The sequence below is a fragment of the Nilaparvata lugens genome, chromosome X (genome assembly GCF_014356525.2).
Source record: "Nilaparvata lugens isolate BPH chromosome X, ASM1435652v1, whole genome shotgun sequence".
NCBI lineage: Eukaryota > Metazoa > Arthropoda > Insecta > Hemiptera > Delphacidae > Nilaparvata > Nilaparvata lugens.
In genome coordinates this window covers 53,926,717-53,943,671 of record NC_052518.1, presented here as the reverse complement: position 1 = coordinate 53,943,671, position 16,955 = coordinate 53,926,717, and the positions used below count along the sequence as shown (strand labels likewise).

The 16,955-nt window shown below is 33.7% G+C and overlaps 1 protein-coding gene across 5 annotated transcripts in view; it reads left to right on the top strand.

Moving 5' to 3' along the window:
* LOC111064485 (ubiquitin carboxyl-terminal hydrolase 32) overlaps window positions 1-16,955 on the top strand; it is a 236,805-nt gene that overhangs the window by 120,235 nt on the left and 99,615 nt on the right. For all 5 annotated transcript variants that reach the window (XM_039443337.1, XM_039443336.1, XM_039443335.1 and 2 more), the window contains 3 exons: window positions 8,265-8,406; window positions 10,070-10,175; window positions 11,211-11,384. In XM_039443337.1, the coding sequence (XP_039299271.1) occupies window positions 8,265-8,406; window positions 10,070-10,175; window positions 11,211-11,384 (422 nt within the window). The remainder of the gene's footprint in view (window positions 1-8,264; window positions 8,407-10,069; window positions 10,176-11,210; window positions 11,385-16,955) is intronic.

Below are 16,955 nucleotides of genomic sequence, written 5' to 3'. Positions count from 1 at the left end.
CAACCAGCCTGATCAGATTTCTTAGTGGGGCCATTGGCAAACATTTTATAAAAGCGCTGATATTATTACAATGACTTTATTCCTAGTAGATAGCATTTCTAGTAGATGGCTGAATATTCTCGTTACCACATTGCAAAGGATGTTCAGTGAGGTCTACTGTTATCTGGACTACTAGAGTATTGTAACTCCCAATGTCAGATTGAGTAAGAGCTTGAAATTTATTCCTATCTACTGTACTCCATGTTCAATAATCTGCCTTTATCTTATATTAGAAGAAACTTGCCTCTGAATAAATTAAAAAACGCACTAAATGTAATTCTGAATGAAAATGCTTATTGTTCCGTAAATTAATTTTCAAATTGTTGAAAATATGATATTCAGTGCTGTGAGTTTATAAATAGTTTATGTCTTTTTTCAATGTATGATTTAATTTATTCAATTGTACTGGGTGATGATAATTATGACTTGATAAGACTGATTTGATGAATGATAACACTATTCATAAGATGACTACTAGATGTTATGAATTGAATTGCTCATTTATTGTATAACAGACTATAAGATGAATCCTTTAGACAAGGCCAAATCGCCTAATCTACATCCAAATTGTTTGTATTTATCGGTCAATATATTTCTTATTCCTAGACGCCAGCTAAGAAAGGGGTTTCAATTTTCGTAGAATAAGCACGTAGTTCAAAACTGTATGTTTTTCAAAAATTGTTGTGATTTCAAATTCAAATTTCGTTTATCACACACATAGGCTATACGAGAATTAAGAACTAATGAGAAAGTGTCCCGGAATAAGGTTTATGATTTTTGTTCTTCTGTATTTATACTAAGTGACATATTTATCAGTGATGGCTCTTAAACTGTAGGTTTATTATTAAATAACGAGTTTGGAGCACCAGAAAAATGGGATTATATTTTATTATAATAAATATTCAAAATTACGTTTCCAACCCACAATTATTGTCTTATTGTCATGTCCTTAAAGTTACTGTAAACCATATCGGTTGGGACTAATCAAGGTTTATTTAGGGTGGTTTTAATTATTAGTTTATGTGTTACAAATAGTTCACCTAGATTTAGATGGCAATTGAAACATTATTGATCTAACTAAAGCATGATATTAGTGTCAAAGACAGAAATCTGCGTTTTAATTCATTATCATGTGTGAGAGAGAGAGAGAGAGAGAGAGAGTGAGAGAGAGTGAGCCCGAAGGAAAGGGTATGTGTAAGAGAGTGATGTGGTTGAGTGGGAGTGACAGAGTTCGATATATTATATGCTATATGGTGGGTGAGGAATAATAGTGTGTCCCTTACGCTACACTCACAGATATATATATATATATATATATATAATATATATATATATATATATATATAAACCATAACCATAGATTTTGCATGCTATCTTTTCAATCTTTTGAAACAGCATTTAGTTTCTAAGGTTGGTGAAAGAAGTTTTCTGCATTCCATAACAACAATCTGCAGACTGACGTCTCGGGTATTAGAACCAAAAGGCCTTGCTTTATAGAACTATAAATACTCATTCAGTATTACAATGCCTTGCTTCCATGAAACAAAGCAAATGTCTCCCGTTAGGTACTTCTGGAAAGCCCGGTCAATTTGTCATCGGTGGTGTCCAGGTAGAACTACCCTGCTCATAGACTATGTTCACTGAAGCGTAAAACCAAAGTTAACCAAATGCTTCTATTTCTAAAAATTCTATTGCCAGGTATAAAGTACTGCACTTTGGCGGCAGGAAGAAGATGAACAATAATAAGGAGAAAAAATATAGATAGGAGAAGATTATAACCGTTGAGTACACTATTTTATCTATAACCACTCTTTTGACGAATTGAAAACTTATAAATTACTGGTGGTACTCCCATACAGTAACAGTCAGGGGTGTATTCAAATACCGTTGGATAACATCTTTCCAATATTGTTACATTCATCTAGAAGTATATAATCTGTTCTTTCTTACATTGATATCACTTATGTATAAGTTACTGCAGAATCAAAATTATTTTATATTGACTGAACAATTAAAAGTCACATTGAAATAGTTATTTTGGAGTTTGGTGGAAATAATACATTTACATGGAACTCAATTTATTCATTAAAGGCAATCTACATAATTCTAATAGGTTCTGGTAACACATAATGATAAAATAGGTGTTCAATGAATTAATGAAGCCTAACAACTTTAAATATATTTCAAATTATTTAAAATTAAATTGATTCTACCTCGGTGCAAGTCAGCTTCACATTTGTACATGTATCATTGTATCGAATTATTAAATATTTGATGATTTTGGTAAAACAACATTTTAATCCTGGACTAGTAGTTCTATGAACAGTAGACCTCGCGCAATTATAAAACACAGCCTCGTCTCATACTGTCCATAAGAGTAAATCCTGTTTGTATGTTGTGTCGGCAAGATGTCGGTGTGAAAACGGCTAATGGCTGTTGGGGTTAGTGTATCAAAAATATGCTAACATCAAAATCTAATCTCCTTCAACAGGTCAGACCGAGTTGAAAGCAGATAAAGGTCGAGAGAAAATACTATGTTTTCTTTCCGTTATTAATTGCATGCGTCATTGCATGCAATGAATAGTCAACACGACAGCTGATTTTTTACTAAGTTACATTGATATATTAATTGCATGCATTATTGCATGCAATTAAAAATCCACTCAACAGCTGAATTATTATGGATGATTCTATTCTGATTTTTACTGTAATATTGGCGTTCGAAGGAGACTTTACCTATTGTATTAACCTTAAAATGCAAAATTTTCAAAAAACCTTGTATATACGTCGAGGCACAATTTAAAAAGAAATATACCTGTCAAATTTCATGGTAATCTATTGCTGCGTTTCGCCGTAATTGCGGAACATATAAACATAAAGAGAAATGCAAAGCCGTCGACTTGAATCTTAGAACTCATTTCGCTCGGTCAATAAATCGAAATTTTAAGAAACCACAAATATCCTGGATGAAAAGGGGAATCAATTGTTATGTATAGATTTGAATCTGAATGTCTAGGATCCACTAAAAAGTCTACTAAATTCATCATTTTTTCTCCACAGGAGAAACGTTTAAAGCTGGCTTCAAATGATGTCACCACATTATTAACATATGTAAATTATATATTTATATATGTATGTCACGTGGATTGAAGGAGCGTTGTTTGTGACGTTGTTTGTTGATTGATGGAAGATTCTATTTTACTATTTAAATAAATCATAATGTATATTTACTTATCCACTTCGAGATTTACATAGTGATAATAAGTAGGAAATGAAATGTATAGCAAACACTTCAGTTGCTATGTAGGCCTACTGTATTGTATTCTGTAGTGTCTTATTTTTTACTGAAGTGATGAAGTATCAGAAAATACTATCATTCAGCATTGTTATGTATTATTTTCAATGTCATTTTTTTCTCTTTCTTTTCAATAATTTAAAATTTGTTATTATTTTAAATAAGTAGATAACTTAACTATTGTTTGTTTTTAATCATATTATTTGTATTTATTTTTTTCGTATTGTTATAATACTTGATAGAGAGTTGAGTGTAAGAGAGGGTCGACTGCGCCCTAACTTCGCTTTCTAAGAAAAATAAAGGCAGTCATTCTATTCTATTCATGTCACCATAATATATATGTATATATATTAAAAAACAGATGACATCCCATTTATTAGAGCAAATGGAATGCCTTCATCTTCATGTGTAGGCAACACACCACACCAACCTTGTTCCTGTGAGACTGACCTTGTCTCTGTGACACTACACTTGTTCGAATGGGACTCTACCCCTCTTCTTGTTCCACTGACACTACTTGTTCCAGTGAAACAGACCTTGTCTCTGTGAGACTCACCTTGTCTCTGTGAGACTCACCTTGTCTCTGTGAGACTCAACTTGTCTCTGTGGGAACTTGTTCCTGTGAGACTGCCATTTATAAAACTACTTGTTCCTATGAAACTTGTCTCTGTGACACTAATATCGTTCAAAAACACTACTTGTCTCTGTGAGAACTTGTCTCTGTGATACGGACCCGAGATATGTATCTCTAGAGTTCATGTGAAATAGGTTTAGTGATTGTTCCCATTTTTGAATCCAGTGATTAGCGTCTTTCTCTTGAATGTTCTCAGCACAGTAGCCGATAGAAAGGTCTTCGCAAGTAGATATGAATTGATGTAACTTGTGAGAAGTACCATCGTAATGAGATATGTATCTCTAGAGTTCATGTGAAATAGGTTTAGTGATTGTTCCCATTTTTGAAATATCTGAAGTTCAAGATAAGACTGGATGCAGTTTTGAGGGTTTGATGAAGTTCTCTTGTTTGTTACTCACAACTGGTTTGGAGAGCGTACTTGGATCATCCTGGTCCTCGTCCGTGGATGAATCCGTGTCGCTTGGTTCTCTGTTGGTCAGGGGCCGCCAGGTGTTGTTTCTCTCTGCCAGGATGGAAGGCTGTACATTTGTTTCCAGAGTGATGAGGGTAGGCCGCAGATGAGGAGTTACACTCGCGTTTTGGATTCGAGACAGTTGGTCGCGAAAAAAAAAGTTAATTGAACTTTACCGAAACGTCTGCGGTCCCGTTTGTTCGGGCGCCAGTTAAGTAAACGGAACACGTGACATCCTTTTTAAAAAGATTTATTCAAGAAACAAACCGGCATAGTTACTGCCCAAAATACAGAAATGAGACAAAGAATCTTAATTACTAGAGCTTATATACTATTCTAAGTGCTGTATCAGCTACTATACGATAACAATGGGTATAACTTATGACCACTCAAGCAAAGTATCACAAACTGGAAACTTGACGAATTGAAAGCTTGACAAACTGAAAATTTAATGTTTTGAACGTTTGAAGAACTGAAAATATGCCTATAACCATCCTCGGTAAATTAGAAATTTTCATGCAAAAAAGTCAAGTTGATCAGTTCAGTAATTCAGCCGTGATGATCCGTAAAACATGTATTTCGTATGGGTCATTCTTAAAAATTGGGCACATTTCGATTTTTTTTATTTTATTTTTTTTTCATAAAATTCAAATATTTTTATATTTTTTTAATGGTAGAATGAAGTGGATTATTGTTACAGTAGTGGTCAAAAAAAAAAAAAATATGTGTTGTTCTTCCAGAAAAAATGAAAAATTATATTGCTTATTCATGGAGGTGAGATTTATAGTAACGGAGGTGAGAATTGATTTAAATATATGAATAAACTATATTAATGGGTCATGCAGAGATTTAAAACAATATGAAAATTAATGATTGACTAATTGTATGTTATATTGTAGCTTATATAATTATAATGCGTAGTTCAGAGTTACAAACACTGTCAAGTTACAGGCAATTGACAAACAAGAAAGGACATTACAAGCTTGAATGAAATAATAAAGTGTTATAAATAAAAGTGTGTACGTATTGAAATGTATTGTGATATCAAGCTGTACACACTTTCTTTCATTTAGAACACATTATTTCATTCAAACTTGTAATGTCCTCTAGAATTAACAAGGACTGGTGGAGAAAGTTTGTTCTTTATATCATCTATAGAGTAGATTAAAATGTCTTGTCTGGTAGGCCACTTCCAAAATCTCCCAGCTTTGACCATACATGATACTTCGAACTGATTTGATGTAATCTTTCTTAAAATTTCCCCCGGGAACAATTCATCGCCATATTCCACCATACACCAATCTCTAGCTTTCAAATCTGCAAATGATTCCTTGGACAAATCTGTTAATCACGTTGTGCTACTGAGATGTATGTTGCCAATATTATAGTGCTTGCAAGTAGTTCCAGCTTCACATTCTAAGCAGCTTAATGCCCTAGCTTGAAGAAAACTGCTTTCATCTTTGGTCCAAACTACTTCGTGAATTTTCAGAGTTCCTTTGAAAGTCTCCAATGAAGCAGTAGTTTTAAATTGATCAATGGATTCACTTGATACGGGAAGGATGGTTACACCTGGACATTTGGTTTTCAACTCGGAGATGAACTTTTCAAATGTAGAGATATCTTTCCCTAGTTCAACAAGATTGTCGGCATTTCTCTTTAGACACCCCCCAATACCATCCGGTGCACCTTTCCCATGGCCACTTTCAGAGTAGTGCCATCGCAGCTCCTTTACTTCTGTAAGTTTGGTTAATTGAGTACCCATCAAATAAAACATAGTTTTGTTTCTGTACTGATTAACAACACTATCACTCAAAAAGTGTATGGTGTTAAGTAATGGTACAATGTTTTTCACTTCTTTGATTATAGGCTCCAAATGAGCACAAACTGCTGCAGAGTCATGTCTTAAATCATTGGAAACAGTACAGAACGATTTAGGTAAAACCTCTGAAGAGTCTTGGCATTTAAAATAAACTACTACGGTGTGGAGGCTGAGTTGGCCCTTGGAGTCACCAAAATGTGCAGATTGCACCTCACTTTCGTACTTGCAATTATAATTCTCACTGAAATCGGAATGTATTAAAACTTCGTCTGCTTTGAGGGTTTTTTTAATATTTTGTATAGTGGATCTCTGGTGTTTTATGTTTGATACATGAATAATAAATTTCAATATTGATTTTGTTAGAAGGTCATATGCTTTTCTGTTTGTTGAGGTGAATTCTTCTTTCACAGTTTTCTGGCAGATTTTTTGAACTCCTTTTACAGTAATAGGAACTTTTTTAATCACCCATTGATAATAGGTGATAGTGTCATTGTCTTCAGTGTTTGGCAGCATATCAAGCTTCTTACTTTTACACATATTGCTGCGTCTTTCCAGGCATTTCTCATTCAAAATATCTCCTTCACAACACATGTATTTGCATAGCTCGTACGTTGATTTGGGTCAGATAACTTTCCTTTGAAATAGTTTCTCAAGAACAAGAGTCATGTTCTCATGGAGAACACATTTGCACGTGTCTCTTTAGGAAAAATCCGTCACTTTAGGAAAAACCACCCAAAATGGTCTCAACTTGCAAAATGTTGCATAACTCACCTTCTGAGGCATTTCTGCACTGAATTCTTTGTGCAAATTCTTCATTGAATCTTTCAAGTACCTTTATTGCATTTTATTTTTATTTCGAGTTATTGTGTCCTTTTTTCCGGGACATAAACGACGGTTTTTATCTTTTTGAAGGAATTCTTCTACTTGTTTTTTAATGAGCTCATATTTTCTATTAAAACTTGTTCTTGATTCACATTTTTGGAGTCTTTTAGTTTTTAGCATTCTGCCAAGAGCAGTTGTCATTTTATACTTTTTTGTTATTTTCCCAGCTATTCCAACTATAACATTTCTGGACTTTTTTTTGTCTTTGAAGTTTTCTTTCAGTTGTTTTATTATAGCCTCTCCAAAAATTAGTTGTTTTTTCACTTGTGGTGACACTCTTTGGTTTCTTACTAGATTTTCTACATTTTTCAAGGGGGTATCTTTCTTTGCTGCTTCCAGTCTTTGACACCTTTTCTTATATTTTGCCTCATTTTTTTTAGCCTTCTTGAGCTTCTCTTCTAGCTTCTTTATTTTATCATTTAGCATTTTCCTATGTTTACGCCTTCTCTTTTTTCCTGATCTCTCTCTTGAGGACTCTGCTGAATTATCAACAATCATATTTAAATTTTCAAGACTACCTGGAGGGGTATTGTCTTCCAACGTTTTTTTTCAAATTCAATGGCTTTCTTCTTCTCATTGTAACATTTTTTGCTTCTCTGGTGCCATGCTTTCCGAACTTTTCTTTGTTCTCCTGATGACATTTCATTTATATTTTTTATTTTTCCCGCCTGCTTACGAGCATGATACCTCTCTCTTTCTTTTCTTTTTGCTTCTTCATACAACAAAGGATCGTTTTTAATTTTTTCCCTGTGCTGTCTCATCAACTCTTTTCTCATAAATTATGAAGTAATTATTATTATCATTATTCATCTACGAGTTTCAATTCAGTGTTTTCTCATTTGAAGGTGAGTAGACTGATAACCTCTAGACTGTTTATTTTAAATTAAGGTTGAAAACAGTTTTGGGGTAATGCCTGTTTTTTTCACCTGCATTGTATTCATTGTCTGTCAATAAATAAATAATGGGTAGATGCTTTGAGAAAATAACGGGGTCTTAATAAAACTTTGCTTTAGTTGGTTCGGATTTTCTTCCCGCACTTCCGAATGATTATTTGATTTTTTTATCTTCCAAGGGAGAAATTGATCCATGAATTTATATTAATAAATCTAAATGTATTATAACTTATAATTTCTTCTATTTCCAGCTGGTCAAACGGAAAAAGGTGTGACTGGCCTCAACAATTTGGGAAACACTTGCTTCATGAACGCAGCTTTACAATGTGTTAGCAATACTAGAATTCTCACGGAATACTTTCTGGGCAACAAGCACCTATATGAATTGAACAGGTGAAAAGTTAGACATGTAATTTTGCCATAATCCTATTACTAGTTTTCATAAAATCTCATACATTGTTTACTCATTCCGAAGCCATCCATCTCATCTCAAAGCCATTTACTCATTTATTTTAATGTTTATTCATCCAGTATTGTATGCATGCATATTTTGTGTAGAACTATTACCCGATTCCGACTGTGTGTGATCACACGTGAATCACACTGATTCTTGAGGGGAACGCTGTCAAGGTGTGACCCCGATCACACTGATCCTTGAGATGAACGCCATCAAGGTGTGACCCCGACAATCCATCACCTCGGCATTTTGGCCAAAGATGACAATACGGCGGCAAAATACAGGGTTGCGTGTACAAAATAAAATATGTAGTTGCCTATGAGTGAACTCTTCATTCTCAGATCAATATCTCTATATCTCAGATATTATTGAAGCTATCATTATTTTTTTAATAAAAGAGTACAAAAAATAAGGCTGGCAAGCCCAAATTCTTCGGCGTATATTTGGTCCACATATATCTACTCACTGTACAATTTTTATCTAGTCAAGATATCGATATAATACTCATTTCTCCTACTTAGTCACTATAAATGTAGGTGTAATGGGGCCCTTATGATCCTAATTATGAATCAAATTTAAGTTAAAGAAGCATTGATCAATGTTAAAAGTAACAAGTTATAAATCAGTCATTATTGATAAATTTTAAATTAGACAGTCATTTCAATAACTTCATGAATATAAAATTTAGTTCCAGATTATCACTTTTCACCTTGTTGATCAAAATTTTTGACTAACCGAGCATTTAAGAGTGTCGATCATTCGAGATCAATCCAAGCTCTATAATGTGAGACATTGATTTAAGGGGGTTCGCAAATTCCTATACCAACAATGTTAAAATTTCTAATATTCAGGTACATTTTTCTCAACAACCAGTAAAGATATAGCTATGAATTTTCTTTTTTTGTTTTTTCCCTTTTATTTCTCTATTCTAAGACATAGGCATTTTCCAGTATTACATAAAATAATTTTTTTCAAAACATCCAAAACTTGAAATAATTTTTGATCAAAAAACTTTTTTTAATAATTTTCAGGAGTGATAGTTATTTTAGGTTTCCGAACGTTTTTTCGTTTTTTAAATACTCTACCAACTGTCGGCATTTTGCTCAATCACGAAATAATACATTACAAAATAATACGAAAACTTTGTAATCACTAATACTTGGTTATGGCAAACATAACCTCATAACAGATGTAATGTAAATAAAAACAAGAAGCTCACATGTTCACAAACTCACAAGCTTGATGAGTATGTGCCACTGCTAGCCAACCTAACAAAAACTAATACAGCATCAGCATTATAATGTGGAAAAACATTATAAAATTTCTAAAAATGCCGACGAAAAATTATCAGTTAACACATTTTTCAGTTCGGCGGTCTCAAAAATTAATTTTTACTCGTCAAAACAAAGCTCTAAAAGCTTCATCATTGTCATCAGAAAGACCGGGAGAATTCAAAAATGTAAAAAACAGAAATCCAATTTTTTACTAAAAATTAATTTGGCGAACCCCCTTAACATTTCAGTAATTTTATATTCACCTTGAGTTTATTTCAGTCTGCAGTTTTGTAATTAAATGTTGAACTTATCGTTCTGTTGGTAGGTCAAATACCATGGGGATGAGAGGCCACCTAGCCAAAAAATACGGCGATCTAATTCAAGATATATGGAGTGGTCAATTTAGAACATTGGCTCCATTGAAGTTGAGGGTCAGTTACCAAAATTACTAGTTGCCATAAAATATCATACATAAAATTATTTGTTTTTTACTCAGGCTCACCCTGACGACTTTTCTAATAAATAGTTTTGGAAACACAATAAATCAATGTGAGGTAATTAGGAACACATTGCAGAATATTTCAATGTACCAATATGGAACAGAAAAGGAAAAACTTTTTTTATCATTTATACTTTTAGAGATATGAGCGCCTAAATTAGAAATCTTGGGGGAGGTCAATTTCCGAATTGGTAGCAAATAAGTTCATGGAATTTTGAGTATACATTCTCCAAAATATTAATTCTTGGGAAATTAATTCCATTTTAAAAAATATCCTATTTGAGCTATTTAAAGTTCCTCGAAATAACTCACCTCATTGTAGTCTTTCAATGGTGCCACCATGCTTCGCACGCAAGCATGTAGATAGAATCCAACAGCATGAAAATGAAAAAGTCGTTCAGCTACTTGACAACACACATATGCGGTGCAGATTGAAGCGGACCAAACCCTTCGAATTATGTAGTGTTGTGGAGTGAAAGTGTCACAAGCAGAGCAGTGTTAATAGTGAGAATTATTTTATTTATTTAATTTTTCTGTCCTGTAACCCATGTCGAGGTATTTATTAAACATGAAAAAACCAAACATTTACAATATGGAAAAAAGTCCTTTACATACTTGGATTAATTTCCTTAAACTATCGTGTAGCATCCCATTATAGAATGTGTATCTATAATACATGATAATTTAATTAGCCTATATATTTATTATTTCTCAATATATATTTTTCAAGTTCGTTTCTAGAAGTGGTAAGTCTTGGTGAGAAGTACCTCTTATTAATTTAAACCTTATTATTTTAGAAAGAGAAGTACCTCTTATTAATTTAAACCTTATTATTTTAGAAAAATTGCTCATTAGTCTATTTAGACTAGATTACTATATATTATACAAAATTTGACAGTATTCATCACAAATATAGAATTTCAATCATTCGATGAATGCAAACTTGAATATTGATTTCTGATTTTAGTGGACAATTGGAAAATTTGCCCCATTTTTCACGGGATCTCAACAGCATGACTCACAAGAGCTGTTGGCATTTCTGCTCGACGGTCTTCATGAGGATTTGAATCGTGTTGCTGACAAACCTTATACTGTACTCAAAGAAAGCAATAGTCGGCCCGATGTTATTGTTGCTCAAGAGGTAAATCAATTTTGTCAATTTTTCATGAAACTTGACTTGAAAAATCTGTGTGGTGTTACTATTAGTTTATAGTTTTGTCTATTGTAGTGCGAATCACGGTAACAAGCCAGAATTGATTGAATGGAGGCTTACATAGCGTTGTCAATCACGAGACCTATTCACTCATATGCAACTTATGTGAAACTATTATACATTAGGTACTTTAATTTTTTAAAATATCTCACCCAAATATTATGATTTTCTATTTGATGATAATGTTGTATTTATATAGAATATTTGATACAGAATTGACTATTATCAATACCTGTTAATACTGTAACCGCTCCAGATGGGTTTAGAATATCTTCAATTATAACTTTAAAGGAGTCATGGTAACGTGATAAACAACAACATTTTGTTACCTAATTAATTTCTTATTTATTGAGTAATTATTTACTTGAAATTTGAGGAACAAAATAATACTGTACATTCTATTTAAATTTCATTTCTAAAAACTACCTGCCAATAAGATTCTGCAAACTGGTTACAAATACTTTATAAAATTTTACTACAACAAATGAGTCTCGGTCGGGTGAAAAGTTTTATAAAGATCACTTCCACCGTAATCCCAATACACTGGACACTTAGCCTATCATGATGTCGAAATATAACTCCACTTTTTTAATATATTATTTTTGATATGCTCGATAACTCAGTTGTTTAACGACTGGTAGTTTTAGGTCTGGAAAACGTTTCCCTCTCCACGTCAGCGTTCCAGAAGGCCTAACTGCTGCTCGTGGAAGAATCGGTTCTCACGAAAATTGGCAAGCGAGTACTTGCCAGGTCTGCAATATTTCTCTGTGATAATATCTACAGGCTACCAAACACCCGCTATTTCCTTGCCTTGTAGAGCCAACACATCCGTGAGAACCAACAAATATCTCTTAATTTGTTCTCAGTGTCGTTGAGACTTTAGTTAGCAAAATCTTATTGTCACTGCAATAATACTACTTAGCCCACTTTCTAAATGAAATTTTCTCATCAAAGTCCAACTACGGAAAATGATATACCAGAGTCTTCTTCCTTTAAAATCTAAAACACAAAAAATCAATTAATTAAATAATTACTTGAATCCCATGTCACACTATCCAACTAAAATCAAATGATACTCGACATGATTGAAGTACAGTCCCAAACGTTTAGATGTGGTTGCTTTTTAGCGGTTATCACATAAAACTTGACAACATTACTCCTCTCTAAACCAATGCTGTTTTTTCTCCAAAGAACAATTTGCACGCGCGCAGCTTGAATGTGCGCTCAGCAAAGAATGTGCGCGCGCAGTCTCTACTGCCGGAATGTTATGTCTGTTGTTGTTCTGTAGAAAATAGCTTGGTATTTGAAGTTTAGTGAAAAGTTTGCTATCTAAGTTGATTTTTTATTCTCTATTAGTGTTTGGGTACAGACTTTTCAACTGTTACTCTAAAAAAGTGTAGGGAGTTTAGATGGAATAGTTGAAGTATCTGGTAACGTTTTGAAGGTTAGGTTTGAAGAGTAAGTGAGTATTGTTACTTGTCAGTGAATAATGTTATCGGCTAGAAACAGCAGAAGTTGGATGCTTTGTTGTTAAGGTAGATCAGTGATTTTTTGTTGTTAACCCAGATCAGTGATTTTTTCAGAGGCTCCAAAAGGGTGCTCTTGTTGTTCTGCTTTCGCCCGCCGGCAATTTGAGTTTGATATAAGCACATCTGAAGCGTCGCCGGTTGCTGTGACAACGACTGTTTTAAAACAGGTGTAGAAGACGCGGTAATTTTAAAACTGTTTTTCTGCCTTCGCGCTCTATTGTATTATCACTAATTACGAGAACAATAATATTAATTATGGGATCTCATACTGTTGCTATTTCAATTCCTTATATATAATCGTATTCCTCTAACCAGGAGCTTCCCGTTTCTCCCGCCTTGAAAGCTCTCTAGGCTCTTTCGACACCGTTCTATACTTTCCTGTCCTCAATAGTTGAATAGCACCCAAGTTATTTTAGAAAAGTTCAAAATGACTAGAACTCGTAGTGAATATGACAAAGCCAATGGTATGGCACAGCAACACTTAAATGATATAAAAAACGACTTAATTAATCAGGAAGTGGCTGAGACTGCAGTAACCCTTCATGGAATCCTCTCAGTGTTATGTGAAAAGTACTCAAGTGATGAAATAATTGATTTAGTGCCTGAAATCACGTCGCTATTGAACAAATTTGATGCATCTATCTAAACAAATAACGACTTGCAGTAGTGTGTTACCGATATGACTAAAGAAAATAAGAGTTGTTATTGAATTCTTTAGAATTAGAAAAAAGTAAAAGAAAACTTGATTTTGAAGAGTCATTACATTGCGAAGAGATAGCGGAAGATGAAATAAAAATCCTAAAAATTGAAATTGAAATGTTAAATAAAAATAAGCTATCATTAAAGAAGGAGATAGAGGATAAGAATGCAATCATTAGTCTTCTAAAATCCGACTCTGAGAAACTCACACAATTCAGCCGGAAAAAACTGATGGAATATTTGTTAGACCTAAGTACAATACCAGACTGAAAAATCGTGCTCCTAATCCCTCAGTTCGAACTCAAAATAGATTCTCTGCATTGGAAGTAAGCGACTCACCACCCCTACCTGCTGGGGACGTTGACCACAACCATGTGCAGCCAACACGTCGTCCACAAACGACTGCTAGGACTAAGTCGTTGAACGTACATTTGTATGCTGATAGCCAGGGTAGGGACGTCTACAAGCATTTCAATGCCAAGAACCATAAGTTCCTTGGTATAGTGAAACCTGGAGCTAGATTCAAGGATGTAGTTGAGGTTGATGTAGTTTGATCATTCAACCAAGTGCCAATGATATAGTCGTCTTCTTAGTTGGTACAAATGATGTTGCTCATAATGAAGGAAAGGAACTTCACACCTCTCTCCAGGATAAACTAAGGGAACTGCACAACAAACTGGCTAGGAATGTGATTGTATTTTCAGTCCCTCGCAGACATGATCTCCCAATCTGGTCAGCCATCAACAAATAAATTCAGGAGGCTAATGAACAAAACTTTAACTTATGTAAGCATTTTAGTAATGTAACTTTTGTAAATATTAGTAACATAGGTAGACGTTTTCACACATCAAATGGACTACATCTAAACAGGCTAGGAAAGAAATATGTGTGTGATAAAATCATGGGTTTAGTCGATAAGAGAGCTTGTGATCATGAAATAGTTTCCAAATCTATACCTTTGAAGTTTACCTTCGAACCGCAAACTGCAATGGACTCTTACAATAATTTAAACTGCATAGCAGAGTCGACAGCAGTAAATACCTAACCAGCGTAGAAGTACAACAGACGGATTCAACAATAAACAGGAGTGAATTAAACATTTTTTTCATAAATGTCTGCACACTAAAATACAAGCTGAACCAGATAGAACAAATTTTGTTGGAGAAGGGCACCAATATTCTATGTATTAATAAATACTGGTTAAATTATGATGAGATATCACTATATGTCCCAGGTAGCTTCGTCCTAGCAGCCTATTACTGCAGGACACCTCCACTCATACACGGAGGCTCATCTATATTAGTCAGTCCCTCTATCAAGTATAGTAAACTGAATGTTAGTAAATTTTGTGAGGATAGGGCATTTGAAATGTCAGCCATAAAAATTGTCCAAAACAACTGTATTACAATGTGTCTATACAGGACACCTGACTCTGATCTTCAGGACTTCTTAACTAGATTGGAAGAAGTTTTAAGCTTTATCACCGAAAAACCCTACTCTTCTATTGCAATCACTGGAGATTTCAATATAAACATACTTGATGATTATAGACCGGAGGTCCTCCAATTCATGGATGTGATGAGATCCTTCAATTTATATAATGTACACTCCCTTCCTACAAGGGGAAGAGCAAGCCTGGACAATGTGTTTACATGTATTAAACCTGAGTTTACAGAATATGAATTGTATGAATAGGACCTTACATCTGACCATGCAGGTATTTTTGTTAATTTTTCAATAGGAGTTACCAATAGTAAAAAGAATGACAAGGAAACAGAATTCCGCAAAAAGCGTCTTATCTCGGCTGTTGGACTAAATAATTATAATAGGTGTCTATCTTATTACGACTGGTCGAATATTTTCAATGTCTGTGATACAAATAGTGTGATATCTACGTTTATAAATGTTTTACCTGAATGTTCATTGTCCTTTAATTGACTATAAACTTAGGCCCAAATCTAGTCAAAAAAATTGGTTCACGCCAAAGAAAGTATTGGCTGGAGTACCTCAAGGTTCGGTCCTTGGGCCCTTTTTATTCTTAGTTTTTATCAATGATTTTAATGTAAATGTACCCAGCCAGCTTTTCTGTGCTTTATGCTGATGACACTACCATTTTGGATTCCAATGTAAATGTAGATAGTATGTTAGACAGCCTTGTTTTGTCAATGGACCGTAGTAAAGAGTGGTACGGAGCAAATTGCCTGACACTTAATGAGGGTAAAACAGAGAATATAATTTTCACTCTTCGTAATAATTTAAATATTGAACACCAGCCGTACCTAAAGCCAGTGAAATTATTAGGAATCATGCTGGATAGCAAGCTGACCTGGACTAGTCATGTAGAATATTTATGTAAATAACTATTAAAAATAAATAAAATAAATAATAAATAAAAACATGGCCAGGGTCATGTTTCTTGAATTCAAGTCGAATTCAGCAAGTTTGCAGAGGTTCATTTGAATAATTGTAGGAATACATCCAAAGCACATAAGATAATGTATCATGCATCATTTCTCTCAGAAAATACCAAAGAATAATTATATGTGGAAATAGAACTCACCAAAAAAGTAATTTTATGTCATATGATCCAATATCCAAAATTTGAAATCCATTTGAATTTTTTTTTCAATTTCCAAACACTCATAAGTATTTTGCACTGAACACTACACAGATTCCAGAATAACTAAAATACTCCTTAGGGTCATCTACATTTATAATATGTAAATTTATAACCAGTAAAATTGCATAATAAAAGACTTCTACCCAAAAATATGTCATATGGGTAACTGAAAAAAACACATAACTCTCATTGTTTGGGTCTAGAGCATTCAATTTCAATACCCTAGTATTGTCCAAACTATCACTTGAATAAATTACTAAAATACTTTTTAGAGTAATCTACATTTATAATAAATGTGAAGTTATATCTGTAATATTGCATAATAAAAAAGTTATAACATAACTACAAAAGTACCTAACCTCTATCTTTTGGGTATAAGCTTTCAATAATTTTATCCTCAGTATAGTCTAAACTATCACTTGAAAGAATCACTATAATCATTATCATTATCTAAATCTAATAAATCACACAAAAGTATATAAATTGCTGTTTATAATCTACTAGATTTTATAATAGACAATGTTATTTATCACCAGCCGCTCAGTCATTACATTTGTAAACACAGCTGATTGGTAGCGTTCAACAAAAACAGATTTCCATAGAGCTAGGAGACTCTTAGAGTGGTCTAGTTTTCATCACTGTGCTGTTCAC